Raw genomic sequence first — 14,311 nt, 5'->3', positions numbered from 1 at the left:
CAAACAGCTACCCGCTCACGGTGAGGCAGGGGAGGAGGAGGAGCTGGGGAGGGGGAGGAGGGGGAGGAGGAGGAGCTGGGAGTTAGAGGGAGGAGGAGCTGGGGAGGAGGAGGAGCTGGGGATTAGAGGGAGGAGGAGGAGGGGCCGGGGGCCCTGGAGGAGAGGATTGGATACTGTGGGCGACTGCGGTTTGAGGCGGCCGCATGGGCCTGCCTGAAACACACACGGTACTACGGTGCATCTCTGTGCTCCTTGCTTGCCCGCTGCCCCGTGTCCCCCACTCACTCCGCATCCCTCCCCTCCCTCTCCTCCCCTCCTCCCCTCTCCTTGGCTGCCTCTCCCTTCACCTTCCCCTCTTCTCTGTACCACCTTAGCTCTTCTGTACCAATTTTCCCGTCCCCCCCTCTTTTTCTCTGTACCATCCTTGCAATCTTCGCTCTCCCCTCCCCTCCCTCCACCCTCCACCCTCCCTCCCCTCCCCTCCCCGCCCTCCCTCCCCCCTCCTCTCCCCCCCCCCGCCCTCCCCAGGTGATGGCAGCCAACTGCGGTGTGTGCTGTCTGCTGCTGGCCCTCACCGCCGTCATGCGGCCCTGCTGCATCGCAGCCGTCAACATCTGCCGCGGCGCGGGCTTCGCCGCCGCCGCCTGGAGCCAGGCGGTGTCGGTGGCGGCGCTGCGGCTGAGCCCCGACGTGTATCTGGATCCGGACACGCGGCAGTGGTACACGCAGAGCTGGACGTACGTGTATGTGCTGGTGGCGGGCTGGGCGGTGCTGCTGGCGGGTGAGTGGGGGAAGGCAGGGGGGCGGGTGGGGTGGGGTGGGGTGGGGTGGGGTGGGGTGGGGTGGGGTGGGGTGGGGTGGGCTGGGATGGGATGGGAATGGGTGGAGACGGGGTGGAGAGGGGTTGGAGCCAGAGGTGGCTGAGGCTCTTGAGGGCAGGTGCGAGTTATGGCTGAGCTATCCGTCGAGACTCCCGCACCTGCCTTACTGCTGCTGCCGCTCACACGCCTCTCACCCCCCACACACACACACACACACACACGTGCACTCCCCCACCCACAGGCGGCGTGCTGCTGCTGCGGCGGCACCTGCGGCTGCGCGGCTCCTCCATCGCCTTCTCGCTGCAGCGCAGTCCCTTCAACTACACCGCGCCCCTGGAGCTGCACGCACCCGCCGAGTCCGCGGCGACACCGCGCAAAGGCGGTCGCGCCACCCGCGTCGCCTCAAGCGCACAGGCCAAGACGCCGCCGCCGCCGCCGCCAGCAGCCGCCCGCATCGCCAGCACCACCGGCACCGGCAGCACCAAAGCAGTAGCAACAGCAACAGCAGCAGCAGCAGCTGCAGCTGCCGGTGGTGGTGGCAGCAGCAGCATAGCCCGCGGTGCAGCCGCCGTGCAGGGGTCAGACGACGGCGGCAGCTCCAGTGGCGGCGGCGGCGGCGGTGGCGGCGGCAGGAGGGCGCGGCGGGCATCAGCGGCGGGCAGCAACGGTGGCGCCCGCAGTCCTTCTGACGATGATGACAACGGCAAGCGACAACGACCAGATGAGGACTCGGACGCAGATAGCGACAGCGATGAGGGGTCGGACAACTCAGATGGAGTCAGCAGCGGCAGTAGCAGCGGCAGTAGCGGCAGTGGCGGCGGCGGCGGCTCGAGGGCGTCAGGGGCGCCCGGGTCCGCGGCTATAGCCGCCGCAACGTCGGGTGCGGCTCTGGGGCTGCCTGTGGTGTCGCCGGCGCTGCTGCGGCAGCTGGCGGCGCGGGGCTTGCTGACGCCGGCGGATGAGATGCGCGGCTACGTGTCGCGTCTGGTGGCGAGGGCGGAGAGGAGGTACGAGGGGCGCGGCAGTGGCAGCGGCAGCGGCAGTGGCAGTGGCAGTGGTGATGGGGGTGACAGCAGTTTGGGTGAGAGCAGCACCAGCGGCAGTGAGAGTGAGGGTGGGGGCAGGGAGAGCGGCGGCAGTGGGCGCGGAGTCGGGCGCGAAACCGGCGACAGGGAGGGGAGCGAAGGGAACGGCGGCCACAGGCTCAGCGGCAGCAGTAGCAGTAGCAACCGTGGCATCCGCGGCGGCGGCCAAGACAGCACCAACACCGGTGCAATTGAGGCCGATGCAAAAGATGAGGAGGATGGCAGCAAGGGGCGAAGCAGCAGCACTTGCAAGAGCAGCAGCAGCAGTAGCAGTGCGGGCAAGGGTCACAACCCGCCGGGAGGAGACCAGGAGGTCGCAACTCGGCAGACGTCGTCTGCACCGTCACGCCAGGGCAGTGGCGAGGGCAATAAGGGCTCGGTCAGCGGTAGGGACCGAGCAGGTGATGATTAGGCAGACGGCGGGGGGCGGCGGCGGCAGCTGCGGGCAGTTGTACTTCACGGCGCTAAGCCGCCAGACGCGGCATCGCCGCTTAGCTGCTGGCGGCCGGGTGGCTATGGCTACAATATTGAGAGGGACCTGCGGACGGAGTTGACGAACGGACTTTGGTGCGGATTGCATCAGGGGAACTCCTGGATTGCGTGGTAGCGGGTGTTGGGTGGCTTGGGAGTTGGGATACTGTCATACTGCCCATGCATGCGTGCCTGTGCATGCCGACTGCACTGGCTCCATCCTCTGTGCCTGGCACTTGTGAGCTGTCGCCGCCGCTGCAGACATAGTGCAGTGGGGCGGGATCGGTATCGGCCGCTTTGCACATTATACCTAAATCACCTTGATTACTATTCTTGCTTACTTATGGACACCGGGGCTCCTGGACTGCTGCGCGACGCTTCATTGGGTGGCGGCGGCGGCTGCTATGTTGGTGACTTGGTGATTTGTGGGCGTGTGCCGCGCCCCGCTGCGTTGGTGCCCTGGGCTAGTAGTGTTTCAACCGCGCCTCACTGAGTCACTGTCGTGCACTGGGTGCGGGCGGGCTAGTTGGCTGGCTGAAGCAACACTGCCACCACAAGGCAAGCTGGCTTACAATGTTGAATCATTACAATCACACGATGTACATCCAAAGTATAATCAGCCCATACATCGTTAGGAACCCATGCACCCTCAGTACCGTACACTTTGTACCGTACAGTGCCGTACACTTCGCTCCTCTACACGCCGCCACTGCCCCTGGGCTCCGGCTGCTGGCCGCACGCCGCCCTGTGCCCCGCCCGCCAGTGCGCCACCTGGCAGTCCTTGCAGCAGTACACAGCCGCGCCGCCGCAGCCGCCGCAGCTCAGCAGCGGCCGCTCCGCCTCGCAGTCGCCCTCCAGCACGGCACAGGCCGGGTTGCAGCACAGCCGCGGCAACGACACCGCCTGCCCGCCCGGCTCACCAGCGGCCCCCGCCGCCCGCACCGCCGCCACCGCCGCCACCGCCGCCCGCACCTTGGCCACAAGGCCACCCCAGGCCGCGGCCTGCCTGCGCTGCCGCGCCTCGTCGCCGCTGCACATGCCCTCGGCCCAAGCCACCAGCTTCATAAAGGGCGCCCGGTACTGCGCGCCGGCCCCACACGGCCAGGCCGAGATCGTGTGGATGTCGTTTCGCACAGCTTCCAGGTAGCTCACCCACGGCTCTTCGGCATCCGCCAGCACCCACGACCGCCACTCCTCGGGAGCGAGCGCGGCGTAGGCCACACACGCCTCCGCGACAACCGGCGCCAGCGCCGCGCGGGCAGACGGCGCGTCGGGGAATCGCAAGTGGCGCATGGTGTTGTGGGCACGCAGCCCCGACTGCAGCTGCTGCGCCGCGCACAGGTCGTTCAGAACGAAGCGGCGCCCCTCGGGGTCCCACCCCTCCGCGTCATCACCGCCAGCAGGAGTGCTGCTACTGCTACTGCCACTGCCACTGCTGCTGCCGCTGCTACTGCCACTGCTGCTGCCACGGCCGCCCGCAGCGCCGGAAGCGCCTGCGCCTGCGCCGCCGCCTCCTCCACAGCCGCCCCGCCTGCTGACGACCCCCGACTGCTCAATCAGCATGGTCATCCAGCCCAGGCAGCACGACTCGCTCCAGCCCGCCGACGCACTGACGCCGCGCATCACGCGGTCAAATATCGTGTGCCGCCGCGCCTCCAGCAACCGCACATTGTGGCGGCTCCGCTCGGCCAGGGCCGGCAGCCACTGCTGCGCCATCAGCGCCTGCAGTGCGGACTTGTGCTCCGGCGACACCAGGGCTGGGCGCAACCACTTGCAGCAGTCGGCTGCGTGCTCCGGCGCAGTCGCCTGTCCCGCGCCCTGCGGGCCGCCGGCAGCTGCCGCCACCGCAGCGCCCCGGCCCAGCGCCGCGTCCAGCGGCTCCGGCCCTTTTGCCTGCTGCCCCACGACCTGCTGGCAGTCGTCCCTGGGGAGCCGGGGCCCGACAGCCTCCTCCTCAGTGACGGCAGAAGGGACCCGGGCCGCGAGGCGGCAGCTGTCGAGCGTCTGCAGGAGCAGCTGCTGGGTTGCAGGATGGCTGCTGGCGCAGCGGGTTTGGGGGCACGCGCTCAACTCTTGCCGCAGGGCCTTGCCCAGCGTCGCAATCAGCGATGCCGCCTCCCGCGCCGGCGCGGCCGCCAGCAGCCACGCCAGGAGCCCCGTGCGGTTGAGTAGCGAGTCTGTCAGCTGCTTTGCCAGGTCGCCGCGGTCTGCGCCGTACGGCAGCTCATTGCGTGCGATGCGACGGAACGCGCTCTCCAGCAGGCAGGGCAGCAGGCCTCCCGCGGACAGCTCCGCCCGCAAGCCGCCACACAGCGGCGACAGCCGCCCGCAACGCCCGTTGCCCAGCGCCTCCTGCTGGGGCGGCTGCACTGATGCTCCCCCGTCTTCAGCCGCCGCGCCCGCCGCCCCGCCGCTGCTGCCCGGCGGCGCAGAAGTCTGCACCGCCGCGTGCGCGCTCCCACCCCAGTCCTCGGCGGGCGCCGGCCAGCTGCCGCCACCAGGGCTACTGGGTGCCTCGCCCGTTATCATCAGCGACGTGTGCACCGCCTCCATGCCGGACACCAGCAGGCTCAGCAGCTCCCTGCTCTCGTCCGGGCTCGCGCCTCCCAGCCCGTGACGGAGGAGCAGCGCCAGCTGCCGCCACCACTGCCTGGCGGCCGCCAAGGCGGCCGCCGCGTCCAATGCCAGGTCCACGCCACTGGAGTGCACAGGTTCCAAGCACACACCCGCGAGCAGCAGCGCCTGCACCCCCGTGCGCACCGGCTCCCGCGGCCGCAGCAGGGCACGCGGCAGGGCAGCAGCCGGCGACGGTCGCTGCTGCCCCGCACTCCTGCCGGCGCTACACAGGGACGCCCACGCCGACGCAAGCGCACCCGCCGGCGCCGCGCCGCGCCCTCGCCCGTCGTGCTGCGTAGCTGCGTGATACGCCGCCGAGGCCGCCGCCAAGGCGCCAGCCCGCAGGCCGATGTCCAGGGCCGCGCGCAGCGGCAGCGTGTGCGGCCTGTTGTCTGCGGCCGCGGCCGCCATACCGCCGTCCGCGCCTTGCCCGGACTCCTCCGGAAAGCAGCGGGCGTCGGCAACGACCGCCTGCGCTCCCGGCGGCAACATGGCGGCTTGCAGCATCAAGTCGATGCCCACGGTCATACCCAGCAACCTGGGTGCGGCTGCGGTCCCTGCTGCCGCTGCAGCCGGCGGCGCAGCGGAGCGCCCTGCCGGGCTGCCGCCGCCGCCGCCGCCGCCGCCACCGCTGGCGCCCTGCTGGTCAAAGCACTCCGCCAGGCCGCGCAGCAGCTCCGCCGGCGCGCCGTAGCTGCGGCCGGCGTCAGCGGCACACAGCGCCACCAGCCCCAGCGACAGGCTGCAGTACTGGTAGCAGGGGCCGGTGAGGAGGCGGGTGACGTGGCGGCGCATGCGGGCGACGACCGCGGCGGTGTCGTCGCCAGGCAGCAGCGCCGCCATGGTCGCGTGCTGAGCGAACGCAGGCAGCAGCGAGCGCAGCCTGTGAGCGAAGACAGGCATAATCAATTGAAAGCGGACGGCGGGCGTTTGGTAAACGAACAGAGTCGTGGGGGGGGGCTTTGCATGGAGCGTGCGTGCCACCCAACGTAACAGCCGTGCTTGCTGCCGCGGTCACGCGCTCCCGCTTTCTGCTCCTGCCAGCGAGCCCTGAGGAAAACGCTTACCTAACGCTTACCTCTGAATGGCGAGCTTGAACCTGATGAGCGCGCCGTCAAACCTGAAGTAAGCCGACGGCACCGGCGCCAGCTCCAGCAGCACCGCTGCCGCGCAGCCGCCCGGCGGCGACAGCGTCGGCACCAGCGCCAGCAGCAGCCGCGCCTGCTGCTCCACCACCCCGCTGTCCACCAGGGCCGCCAGCAGCTCCGGCGCGTACTGCCTGCACGCACGTGCGCGTGTGCGTGTGCAGCAGGTACCGCATGCGCGGCCGCGCGGATGGACGTACGTGTCACCGCTGGTGTGCGTGCGCGCGGGGGCCCACGCACGCATCCAGCGCTCGAGGTGCATGTGGTACGGTGGGTGGCATGAAGCCGCCGTGGCAAAGCCAGGCAAGGGCGAGGGCTGCCCCTTGTTACTTGCTTGCTTGCCATCGTGCGGCTGCCCTGCTGGCAGCAGCCGGAGAGCACCGCTGCTCCAGCAGCCCGTGAGACCCTGTAACTCACCTGTAGAAGTCAGCTAGGCCAAGCAGCTGGGCGGGCTGGGTGCCACCGCCACCACCACCGCCGCCACCGCGGTCACCGCCGTTGCCGCCACCGCTGCCGTTGCCACTGGCCTGCGAGGGGGTGCCAGCCGCCACTGCGGCGGGCAGCCCGCCCCCCTGCGCGACCTCCTGTATTTTTGTCAGCACTTCGACGCAGCAGTCCAGAAGGTCGGTGCCCAGCGTGATGCCCACACGCGCGTGCCGCAGCATGCGGTCCCGGTCCGCGAGGCTGCTACTGCCGCCTGCCGCGTGGCTCTGCAGCGCCGCCGTGGCGTCCGCCGCCTGCCGCGCCAGGGCCTGGAAGGTGCCCATGCGCACCACCGCGAGCAGGGAGCGCAGGACCGCGTCACGGCCAGCAGCAGCCAGCGGCTGCGGGCTGGCTGCGAAGTGCCAGCAGAGGACTAGGAAGTCCAGGCAGCGACACGCACAGTAGGAGCACACGTCCTCCCCCAGCACGGCCATTCGGGTGCCTGTCGCGAGCAGCTGGAGCATGCTGGCGAGGAAGCTATCCTTGTGGCCGCCCAGCGCGTTGAGCAGCTGGATTGCCTGCAAGTCGCAGGCGACATCTTCCGCACCCGTCAATACATCAATCAGATACCGGAACCACGCCAACAGCTGTTCAGCGGCTTGCTTAGGTGCCTCAGAGGGCGAGGCCAGCATGCGAGCTATCAAAACTGGGACTTCCTTCAGCGCCTTCTCCAGTTTTGGCGATAGCTGTTGTGCACTCCGGTGGACGCGCGGAGGCATTTGTGTGTTGACTGATGATTTCGAGGCGATAACGGCACGTTAGAAGCACGTATACTTTGGGGCCCTGGTGGCTGCGGGTCAGGTCAGTTCTAGTCAGGTTGCCGCACTGGTTGACTCGCTGCGTGGTTTGAGCAAGGCCCATACTCGCGGGGCTGGACATGAAGTAAAGTATTAATGTTTAAAAATGCGCGATCGCCGGCAACTCCCCGTCCGATTGCAAGTTCCCGCCAGTGGCTTGGGGGGCTGAAGGAGGGGCAGCGGCCCTGGTCGGTCAAAGTCTGCAACGACTGCTTGACGACCTGGGTGAGGACCGTGCATGTGCGGGGACGGCTGGGCACTGGGGACGGATTGATTGACAGGTTGACGGCTGAGACAGCTCATGTGCGCTCTCTTCTTCCTCCCCGTTCCCCATCCCCAGAACCGCGACGTCTCCGCCGCCAACGTGATCCGTGTGCTCCTCCTGCTGAAGCTGATGGGCTTCGAGCGGCCGACCAAGCTGCAGCGGCCGCCATGGCCGCCGGCGGCGGCGGGGCCGGGCTGAGAGCCTGAACGGCGCTAGCAGGGCGTGGGGCTGACGGTGCACGTGTCGATTGGCGGCGAGTGACGTGACTAGTTTGTTAGCTGCGGGTTAGCACGGACTGTGCACCCCACCCAACCGGCCACGTCCGGATTTGCGGGGATGCCAAAGGCCCCCAACATAGAGGCGTGTGCTTAGTAGGCGCCCGCGTCAAGGTGGCTGGGTTGATAATGACCCGGGATCAGCCCTTTTCCTGCCATAAGGCAGCCACCTCCTTGTTTAGAGAGTTTCTGGGGTTACTCGCGCCCACCACGCTCCATAAAATCCGGCCGCCCATTCCTGGCCCCGTGTCCATGAAGCAGGGACATCGGATCCCCGAACTCACGCTACGGTACCCAGCGGCACCCAGGCCTGAACGGGGACAGGACAGGATGTTGTTGGGTGACTGGGGCTGTGTCCATGTACTTACACGATGCTCGACATGTAAGCCTGTAACCATCCAATTAAATACTTCAAGCACCCCCTACGCGCCAAGCAGGTGCCCGGGGTATCGCGGGAGCCCAGTGGCTGATGTCCCCGGCTGATTGTCCCCTTGTGTCCCCGGCCTGGCCGCTTTTTCCCCGGGCGCATGCACCATTCTCGCCCCCGGCCTGACATACAGACCCCATACTGCTTACGTTCTGATGGCAGAGATAGATGAATCGAGCCTGTGGGGTACGCCTGTCTCACATTGATGGCATATGCACCAGCGGGGAAAATCAGCGCGTCGGCCGCGTCCAACAGCGTGTCAGAAACCCGAGGCCGGCAGCCCACCGATAGTCGTCAAATGTTAACCAAATCCAGAATACTTGCATGGCACTGTGAGCGTTGCTAAGATGCGCAGTCTGCACAATTCCAGTTTTGCTTAGTTTTGTCGCAAGTTAGTTGTCAAACACGCGCAAGATGGACTGTAAGGATGACGCTAAACATAATATCAGAGAAGCAGTGCATTCATTCGACGATGTGCTGGAGCGACAAGTTGGAGCTTTCGGGCGAGGCCAACTGCTGCTGCTCTTGCTCGTATCCACATCACACATCGCAATGGCAGCGCTTCTAATGCTCATGTAAGCATGCGCTGCCGGCGCCTTCGTTAGCGGGTGGCGAGGGGTTCCCACGCGCAGCCCTTCCTCGCATACCGATAGCCCCTTCTTGCTGCTTTGTGCGGGGCCCCTGGTTGCATGGGCTTGGCACGGGATGCACTTATGACTGCTCTCAGCCGCGCCCACCGCCTGTGACCCACCACGTGGGACCCACCGCCTGTGATCCGCCGCAGGGTGTTCACGGCGCGGGACCCCATACCCGTGCCCGGCGCCTGGCACTGCGAGCCCGACTCCCCCGCACTCCCCGCCTGCACCCGCGTGCTCGCCGCCGTCTCGGGAACCAGCCTCATCAGCAGTAGCAACAGCAGCAACAGCGGCAGTAGCAGTAGCAGTAGCCTCGTGCCCTCCTCCGCTACCCATGGCCCGAACAGCACCGCAGCAACCACAACCACAACCATGACCGCAACCACAGCCGCAGCCGCAGCCGCAGCCGCAGCCGCAGCCGCAGCCGCAGCCGCAGCCGCAGCCGCAGCCGCAGCCGCAGCCGCAGCCGCAGCCGCAGCCGCCACGGCGGCGTATGCAGATCTGGCGGAGCTCTCCACGCCCGCCGGCCTGCGCGCCGCCTTCTGCCGCCTGCCGCCCGGCGCCGCCAGCTGGACGGCGCCCGCCGCCAGCCTGCTGTCGTACTACGGCCTCACGTGCGGCCGCGAGTGGTACGTCAGCCTGCTCAACTCACTGTACTTTGTCGGACTGGCGGTCGGCGGTATGGCGTTCGGCGCGGCGTCAGACAGGTGGGTGTGCGTGCGTGTGTGTGTGTGTGTGTGTGTGTGTGTGTGTGTGTGTTGCCACTGCTGGTGCCATGAGTTGCATGTGTGTTTGGGGACTGGGGAGAATCTGCAGGACAGGGAAAGGGGAGGCGGAGGTGCGGTGCGATGCGGTGGAGCGGTGTACGGTATGCGCAGGCGCTTTCAGTTCCGACCAACCCGTGACGCCGGCAGAGCTTGGGTCTGCGTGTTTTGCAAACCAAAGCAAAGTATAATTAAATACTGCGCTGGTCCCATGCTGCGAGCCCACCTGCCCGCCCACTCCCGGCACCCAGGTGGGGTCGGCGGCGGTGTCTGTACGGCTGTGCGGGACTGGCGGCGGCCGCCAGTGTGGGCGAGGCGGCGGTGCCGGCGGCGGCGGGGCTGGCGGGGTTCTGGGCGCACGGCGTTTGCCGGCTGGTGGCGGCGGCGGCCATCCAAGGCATGGCCATTGCGGACGTGAGTGTGCGCCTGGGGTGGGTTGGGAACTGCGTGTGTGTGGGGGGGGGGGGGGACTGCGGGGCCTGCCTGAGGAGTGGGGTCGTGCGGTGGTACCGGTACCGGTACTGGAAGCCAAAGATGGCGGGCACCTGTCCTGGTGTCATACGCCTTGCTCGCGCCCATTCTCTGGCAGTCTCGCGAGCAAAGCCATCGTGCTGGACACGGCGCCGAGCGAGGGTTGTGTACCGTTCCCGGAAGTTTGCATGGTCGTGTGCATACACCGCGATGCGGATGCGATGCGGCCTGCGCCCACGCACGCCCCCCGACGTCCGCAGGTGGTGTTGGTGACGGAGCTGGTGGGTCCCGACTATCGCGGCCGGGTGGGCATCCTCACACAGTCCTTCTTCATCGCGGGAGGTAGGCGCGGCGTGCGCGTGCGCGTGCGCGTGCAGGGGAGGCGGCGGCGCCGCCGCCGGCAGCGGCACGGCGCTCTGTGCTGCTTCGGTACTAGATGGCTGGCTTCGCCACACCGAGCCTGCATATGCGTAGTTGCAGTGCCTGCTGCAGCGCTGTTATCTACCACAGTCCCACTCACAGCATGAACCGCCCCTCGGCCGTCCTCCGCTGCCGCTGCCGGCCCTTCCTCGCCCGCCCTCCTCGCCAGAGTGCCTGCTGGCGCTCCTGGCCGCCTTCGTCCGCGACTGGCGACTGCTCACGCTGCTGTGCGCCGCCCTGCCCGCCGCCTTCCTGGCCACACGGCTGGCCGTACCCGAGTCGCCGCGCTGGCTGGCGGCGGCCGGCCGGCGGCGCGAGGCGGCGGCGGCCCTGGCGGCGCTGGCGGCGTTGAACGGCCGCGACGGGCGGCAGGAGAGCAGCGCTGCGGCAATTGAGGCGGCGCTGGGTGTGGCGCTGGATTCGGATCCGGATTCGGATTTGGATTCGGAGTTGGATTTGGACGCGGAGCAGGGGGCAAAAGGGAAGGCGGATGTGGAGCAGGGCCACGGGACGCGCCAGCAGCGGTCGCCGGCGACAGCAGCAGCAGCAGCAGCAGCAGCAGCAGCAGCAGCAGCAGCAGCAGCAGCAGCAGCAGCAGCAGGAGTACCTGCAGGAGCAGCAGTAGTACCTGCAGGAGCAGCGGCCGGCCGGGCGCCCAATCTCTTGGGCAAGGCCGAAGGTGTGGAGGCAGCAACGGAGGAGGAGGTCGGAGGAGAGGCGGCATCGCTGCTGTTGCACGCGCAGGGCTGGTCTGCGGGTGTGGCCGAGGGGGATGCCGCCGCCACCGCCGCACACGGCGACACCGCGCATGACCACCACCTCACCGGCTGCAGCGCCACCGACAGTAGCGGCTTTGGCAGCAGCGCCGCCGCCAGTGGCGGCTGCACGAGCGGCAGCAGTAGCAGCAGCAGCAGCAGTAGCAGCGGCAGCAGCGGCAGCAGCAAAGGGGGCACGGAAGCTCGCCACGCGGCTGCCGATGTGGCCGCAGCCGCTGCGGCTCCGCACCCCCACCACGCCCACCACGCACACCACGCCCAGCCCCACCGCCACCACCACGCCCCGCCGCCCACGCTGTGCCAGGCCGCCCGCCACCCCCTGGTTCTGTCGTACTTTGGGCTGCTGTCCTTCGCGCTGTGCACGCTCGTCCTGTCGTACTACGGCATCGGCTTCGCGCTGTCGTACATCCCGGGCAGTCTGTACGTCAGCTTCTTCCTCATCAGCATCGCCGAGGCGCCCTCCAGGTGCGTGGACCGAGGGTAGTCGGAGCTGAGGTTTGGTTTTCTCCACGAGACGGGGATCTTTGTGAGTTGTGTTTTTGTGTAGTACTGCATTGCCGTATTCAATAATGTACATGACACACACAACACACGCACTCCGTCCTCCCCGTTCACCCGCGCTGCCCTGCCCTGCCCGGTATTTATATAGTACTGCGTCTGCCGTACGCCGTGTGCTACAAACACACATGACACACGCGACGCACGCGCTCCTCCTGTTCACCCGCGCCGCCGCGCTGCCCTGCCCTGCCCCCTGCAGCCTGGTTGTGGGCCTGCTGATTGACCGGGTGGGGCGCTGCGGCCTGGTGCTTGCCGGCATGGCCGTGAGCGGCCTGGCCTGCATCGCCTGCGGCCTGGCGGAGGGGGCGCCGCTGGCGCAGGTGCGTGTGTGCGCCGGGGCCGGGGCCGGGAGTGCAGCGTGCGTGCGTGCCTGTGGAGAGTTTGGTTTCTTAAGCAGCTGCAGCTGTTGGCTGTTGCAGCCCTCTCCAACCATCGCTACAACCTGCCCGCGCGTGCGCGCGCGCGCGCACACACACACGCACACACACAGACACACACGCACCGCGCAACCCCCGCAGGTGCTGTTTGCCATGCTGGGCAAGTTTGGCTGCAGCGGCGCCTGGTCGGTGCTGGTGGTGTACTGCGCCGAGGTGTTCCCCACTTCGGTGCGCTCGGTGGCCTCGGGCGCCATCTTCCAGGGCGCGCGGGCGGGCGGCGTGGCGGCGCCCTTCGTGTTCCTGCTGGGGGACGCCACGGGTGGGGCGGGGAGAGGGTGGGGTGGGGAGTGGGTGGGGCGGGGAGTGGGTGGGTGGGTATGGGATGGGGGGTGGGGTGGGGTGGATGGATAAGGGATGTGTGTGTGTGGGGGTGAAATAAGGGATGGGGTGGATGAGGGACGTGGGGTGGACGAGGGATGTGTGGGGTGGATAGGAGATGTGTGTGTGGATGTGAGGGCCGCAGCACGGCGGGGCTGCTTGGGAAGGGTCTCGGGCGCAGTGGGGCGCTGGAGGGCAGGGCCGTGGAGGGAAGGGGGGCGGGGTGGGGTGGGGTGGGGTGGGAGGATGCAATGCCGACCACTGCGACAGACAGAGTGACAGACAGGGTTGACCTGTGACCTGTGCGGCATTGCTCACCCTGACAACCGCCTCGGCTGTCACCCCACTGCACCACCCCGATCCCCCCCTCCCCCGCTGTACCGCTTTTCCAACCGTCTTTGCAAACCCCCAACGCCCCTTCATGCCTTGACCCCGTGCGCCCGCCCCGTCCTGCCTCCCCTGCCGTGCCGCCCCCACACTCCCCCCCAACCCCCCCCCAACCCCCCCCCCACACACACGCAGGTGTGGTGCAGGCTCCCTTCTGGCTCATGGGCGGCGTCACGCTGGTCGCCGCCTGCGCGTGTGTGCTCCTGCCCGAGACGGCCGGATGCGACCAGCCCGAGAGCCTGCAGCAGCTGGAGGCCAATGCGGGGCGGACCCCGGCGGCGGCGGCGGCGAGGTGGTGGGCGGCGTGGCAGCAGCGGAGGAGGAGAGGGAGACAGGGGGAGGGGGAGGGGGAGAGGGAGAGGGAGGGGGGGAGGGAGGGGGAGGGGGGAAGGGAGGGGGAGGGAGGGGAGGGAGGGGTGGGAGGAGGGGGTGGGCAAGGGGGAGGCGGTGTGGGGGCTGGGAGGCTGCTGGGTGAGGAGCGGCCGCTGCTGGTGGGGGTGGGGGGAGTGGGCGGTAGCGGGAACAGCAGCGGCAGCGACAGCGTCTGAAGCAGACACACAAAGTATATGGGCGCGAAGGACACGTGAGCGGGAAGACCATCAGAGTGACATGCACGACGGAGTTGCGCCTGCCAAGGAGTAATGCTTTATTTAATGCCTTTCATTGCACGGGCGTGTCTAACGTCAATGGGTATCTGCGCGCCACGTGACATTTCATTTCATGAATCGGGAAACAGTCCTGCCGGCGGGGGAACCTGATGGAGATCGCGGCTGCACGTAGGGTACGAGAGCCGGTGAGGGGGGGGGGCTTGGCTAGGTTTGGCCGCTTGCGTGAGTGAGACGCCTGACCGCGTCTGGGTGCCGTCTTAGCCCACGTGCCGTTGGCACGGTAGGGATGGGGCCGCAGGAGACTACGGTATTCAGCATTTCAGCAGTGACGAAAGCTGGAAGCTGGCGGTGTGCGAGGCCGCTTTGGGTTCGTTTGGCGGTTTGGGCACAGGGCACTGCAAATGGTGCTACAGGTGTTGATGACGGTTGGTGCCGTGCGGCCGAGTGGGAGGTTACGGATTGCTTTTGACGCAGCCTGCTACACGGCAAGCAGTTCAGGAATGTCCAGGATACCAGAATGGACATGCAGCTTGTAAATCATAGCTCGTTGGA

At 68.0% G+C, this 14,311-nt stretch overlaps 4 protein-coding genes across 4 annotated transcripts in view; 3 read left to right on the top strand and 1 right to left on the bottom strand.

The window, feature by feature from the left end:
• Positions 1-2,989, top strand: part of CHLRE_02g100950v5 (uncharacterized protein) — a 37,386-nt gene extending 34,397 nt beyond the window's left edge. Inside the window, exons 57-59 of the mRNA XM_043059719.1 lie at positions 1-20; positions 529-781; positions 1,063-2,989. The exon at positions 1-20 is cut by the window's left edge and continues 103 nt beyond it. Of these exons, the coding sequence (XP_042927353.1) occupies positions 1-20; positions 529-781; positions 1,063-2,318 (1,529 nt within the window). The 3' untranslated portion in view covers positions 2,319-2,989. The remainder of the gene's footprint in view (positions 21-528; positions 782-1,062) is intronic.
• A 2-nt stretch (positions 2,990-2,991) lies between these two features.
• CHLRE_02g100900v5 (uncharacterized protein) lies at positions 2,992-7,373 on the bottom strand. The gene is made up of 3 exons (XM_043059718.1): positions 6,556-7,373; positions 6,072-6,272; positions 2,992-5,876 (listed from the first exon to the last, which is right to left on the bottom strand). Exons 1-3 carry the CDS (start codon positions 7,251-7,253, stop codon positions 3,074-3,076), a joined length of 3,702 nt encoding a protein of 1,233 aa, XP_042927352.1. The 5' UTR covers positions 7,254-7,373; the 3' UTR covers positions 2,992-3,073.
• A 110-nt stretch (positions 7,374-7,483) lies between these two features.
• CHLRE_02g100876v5 (uncharacterized protein) lies at positions 7,484-8,364 on the top strand. Its single transcript, XM_043059717.1, has 2 exons — positions 7,484-7,643; positions 7,759-8,364. Exons 1-2 carry the CDS (start codon positions 7,515-7,517, stop codon positions 7,879-7,881), a joined length of 252 nt encoding a protein of 83 aa, XP_042927351.1. The 5' UTR covers positions 7,484-7,514; the 3' UTR covers positions 7,882-8,364.
• A 329-nt stretch (positions 8,365-8,693) lies between these two features.
• CHLRE_02g100850v5 (uncharacterized protein) lies at positions 8,694-14,307 on the top strand. Its single transcript, XM_043059716.1, has 9 exons — positions 8,694-8,960; positions 9,170-9,727; positions 10,036-10,198; positions 10,516-10,597; positions 10,845-11,916; positions 12,209-12,329; positions 12,528-12,705; positions 13,287-13,438; positions 13,740-14,307. The coding sequence occupies exons 1-9, from the start codon at positions 8,938-8,940 to the stop codon at positions 13,791-13,793; spliced, it is 2,403 nt and encodes an 800-aa protein (XP_042927350.1). The 5' UTR covers positions 8,694-8,937; the 3' UTR covers positions 13,794-14,307.
• Positions 14,308-14,311: the final 4 nt, after the last annotated feature.

Source organism: Chlamydomonas reinhardtii, chromosome 2, assembly GCF_000002595.2.
Source record: "Chlamydomonas reinhardtii strain CC-503 cw92 mt+ chromosome 2, whole genome shotgun sequence".
Lineage (NCBI taxonomy): Eukaryota > Viridiplantae > Chlorophyta > Chlorophyceae > Chlamydomonadales > Chlamydomonadaceae > Chlamydomonas > Chlamydomonas reinhardtii.
Note: the sequence above shows the minus strand (reverse complement) of the source record. Positions and strands in the feature narration are given on the sequence as shown.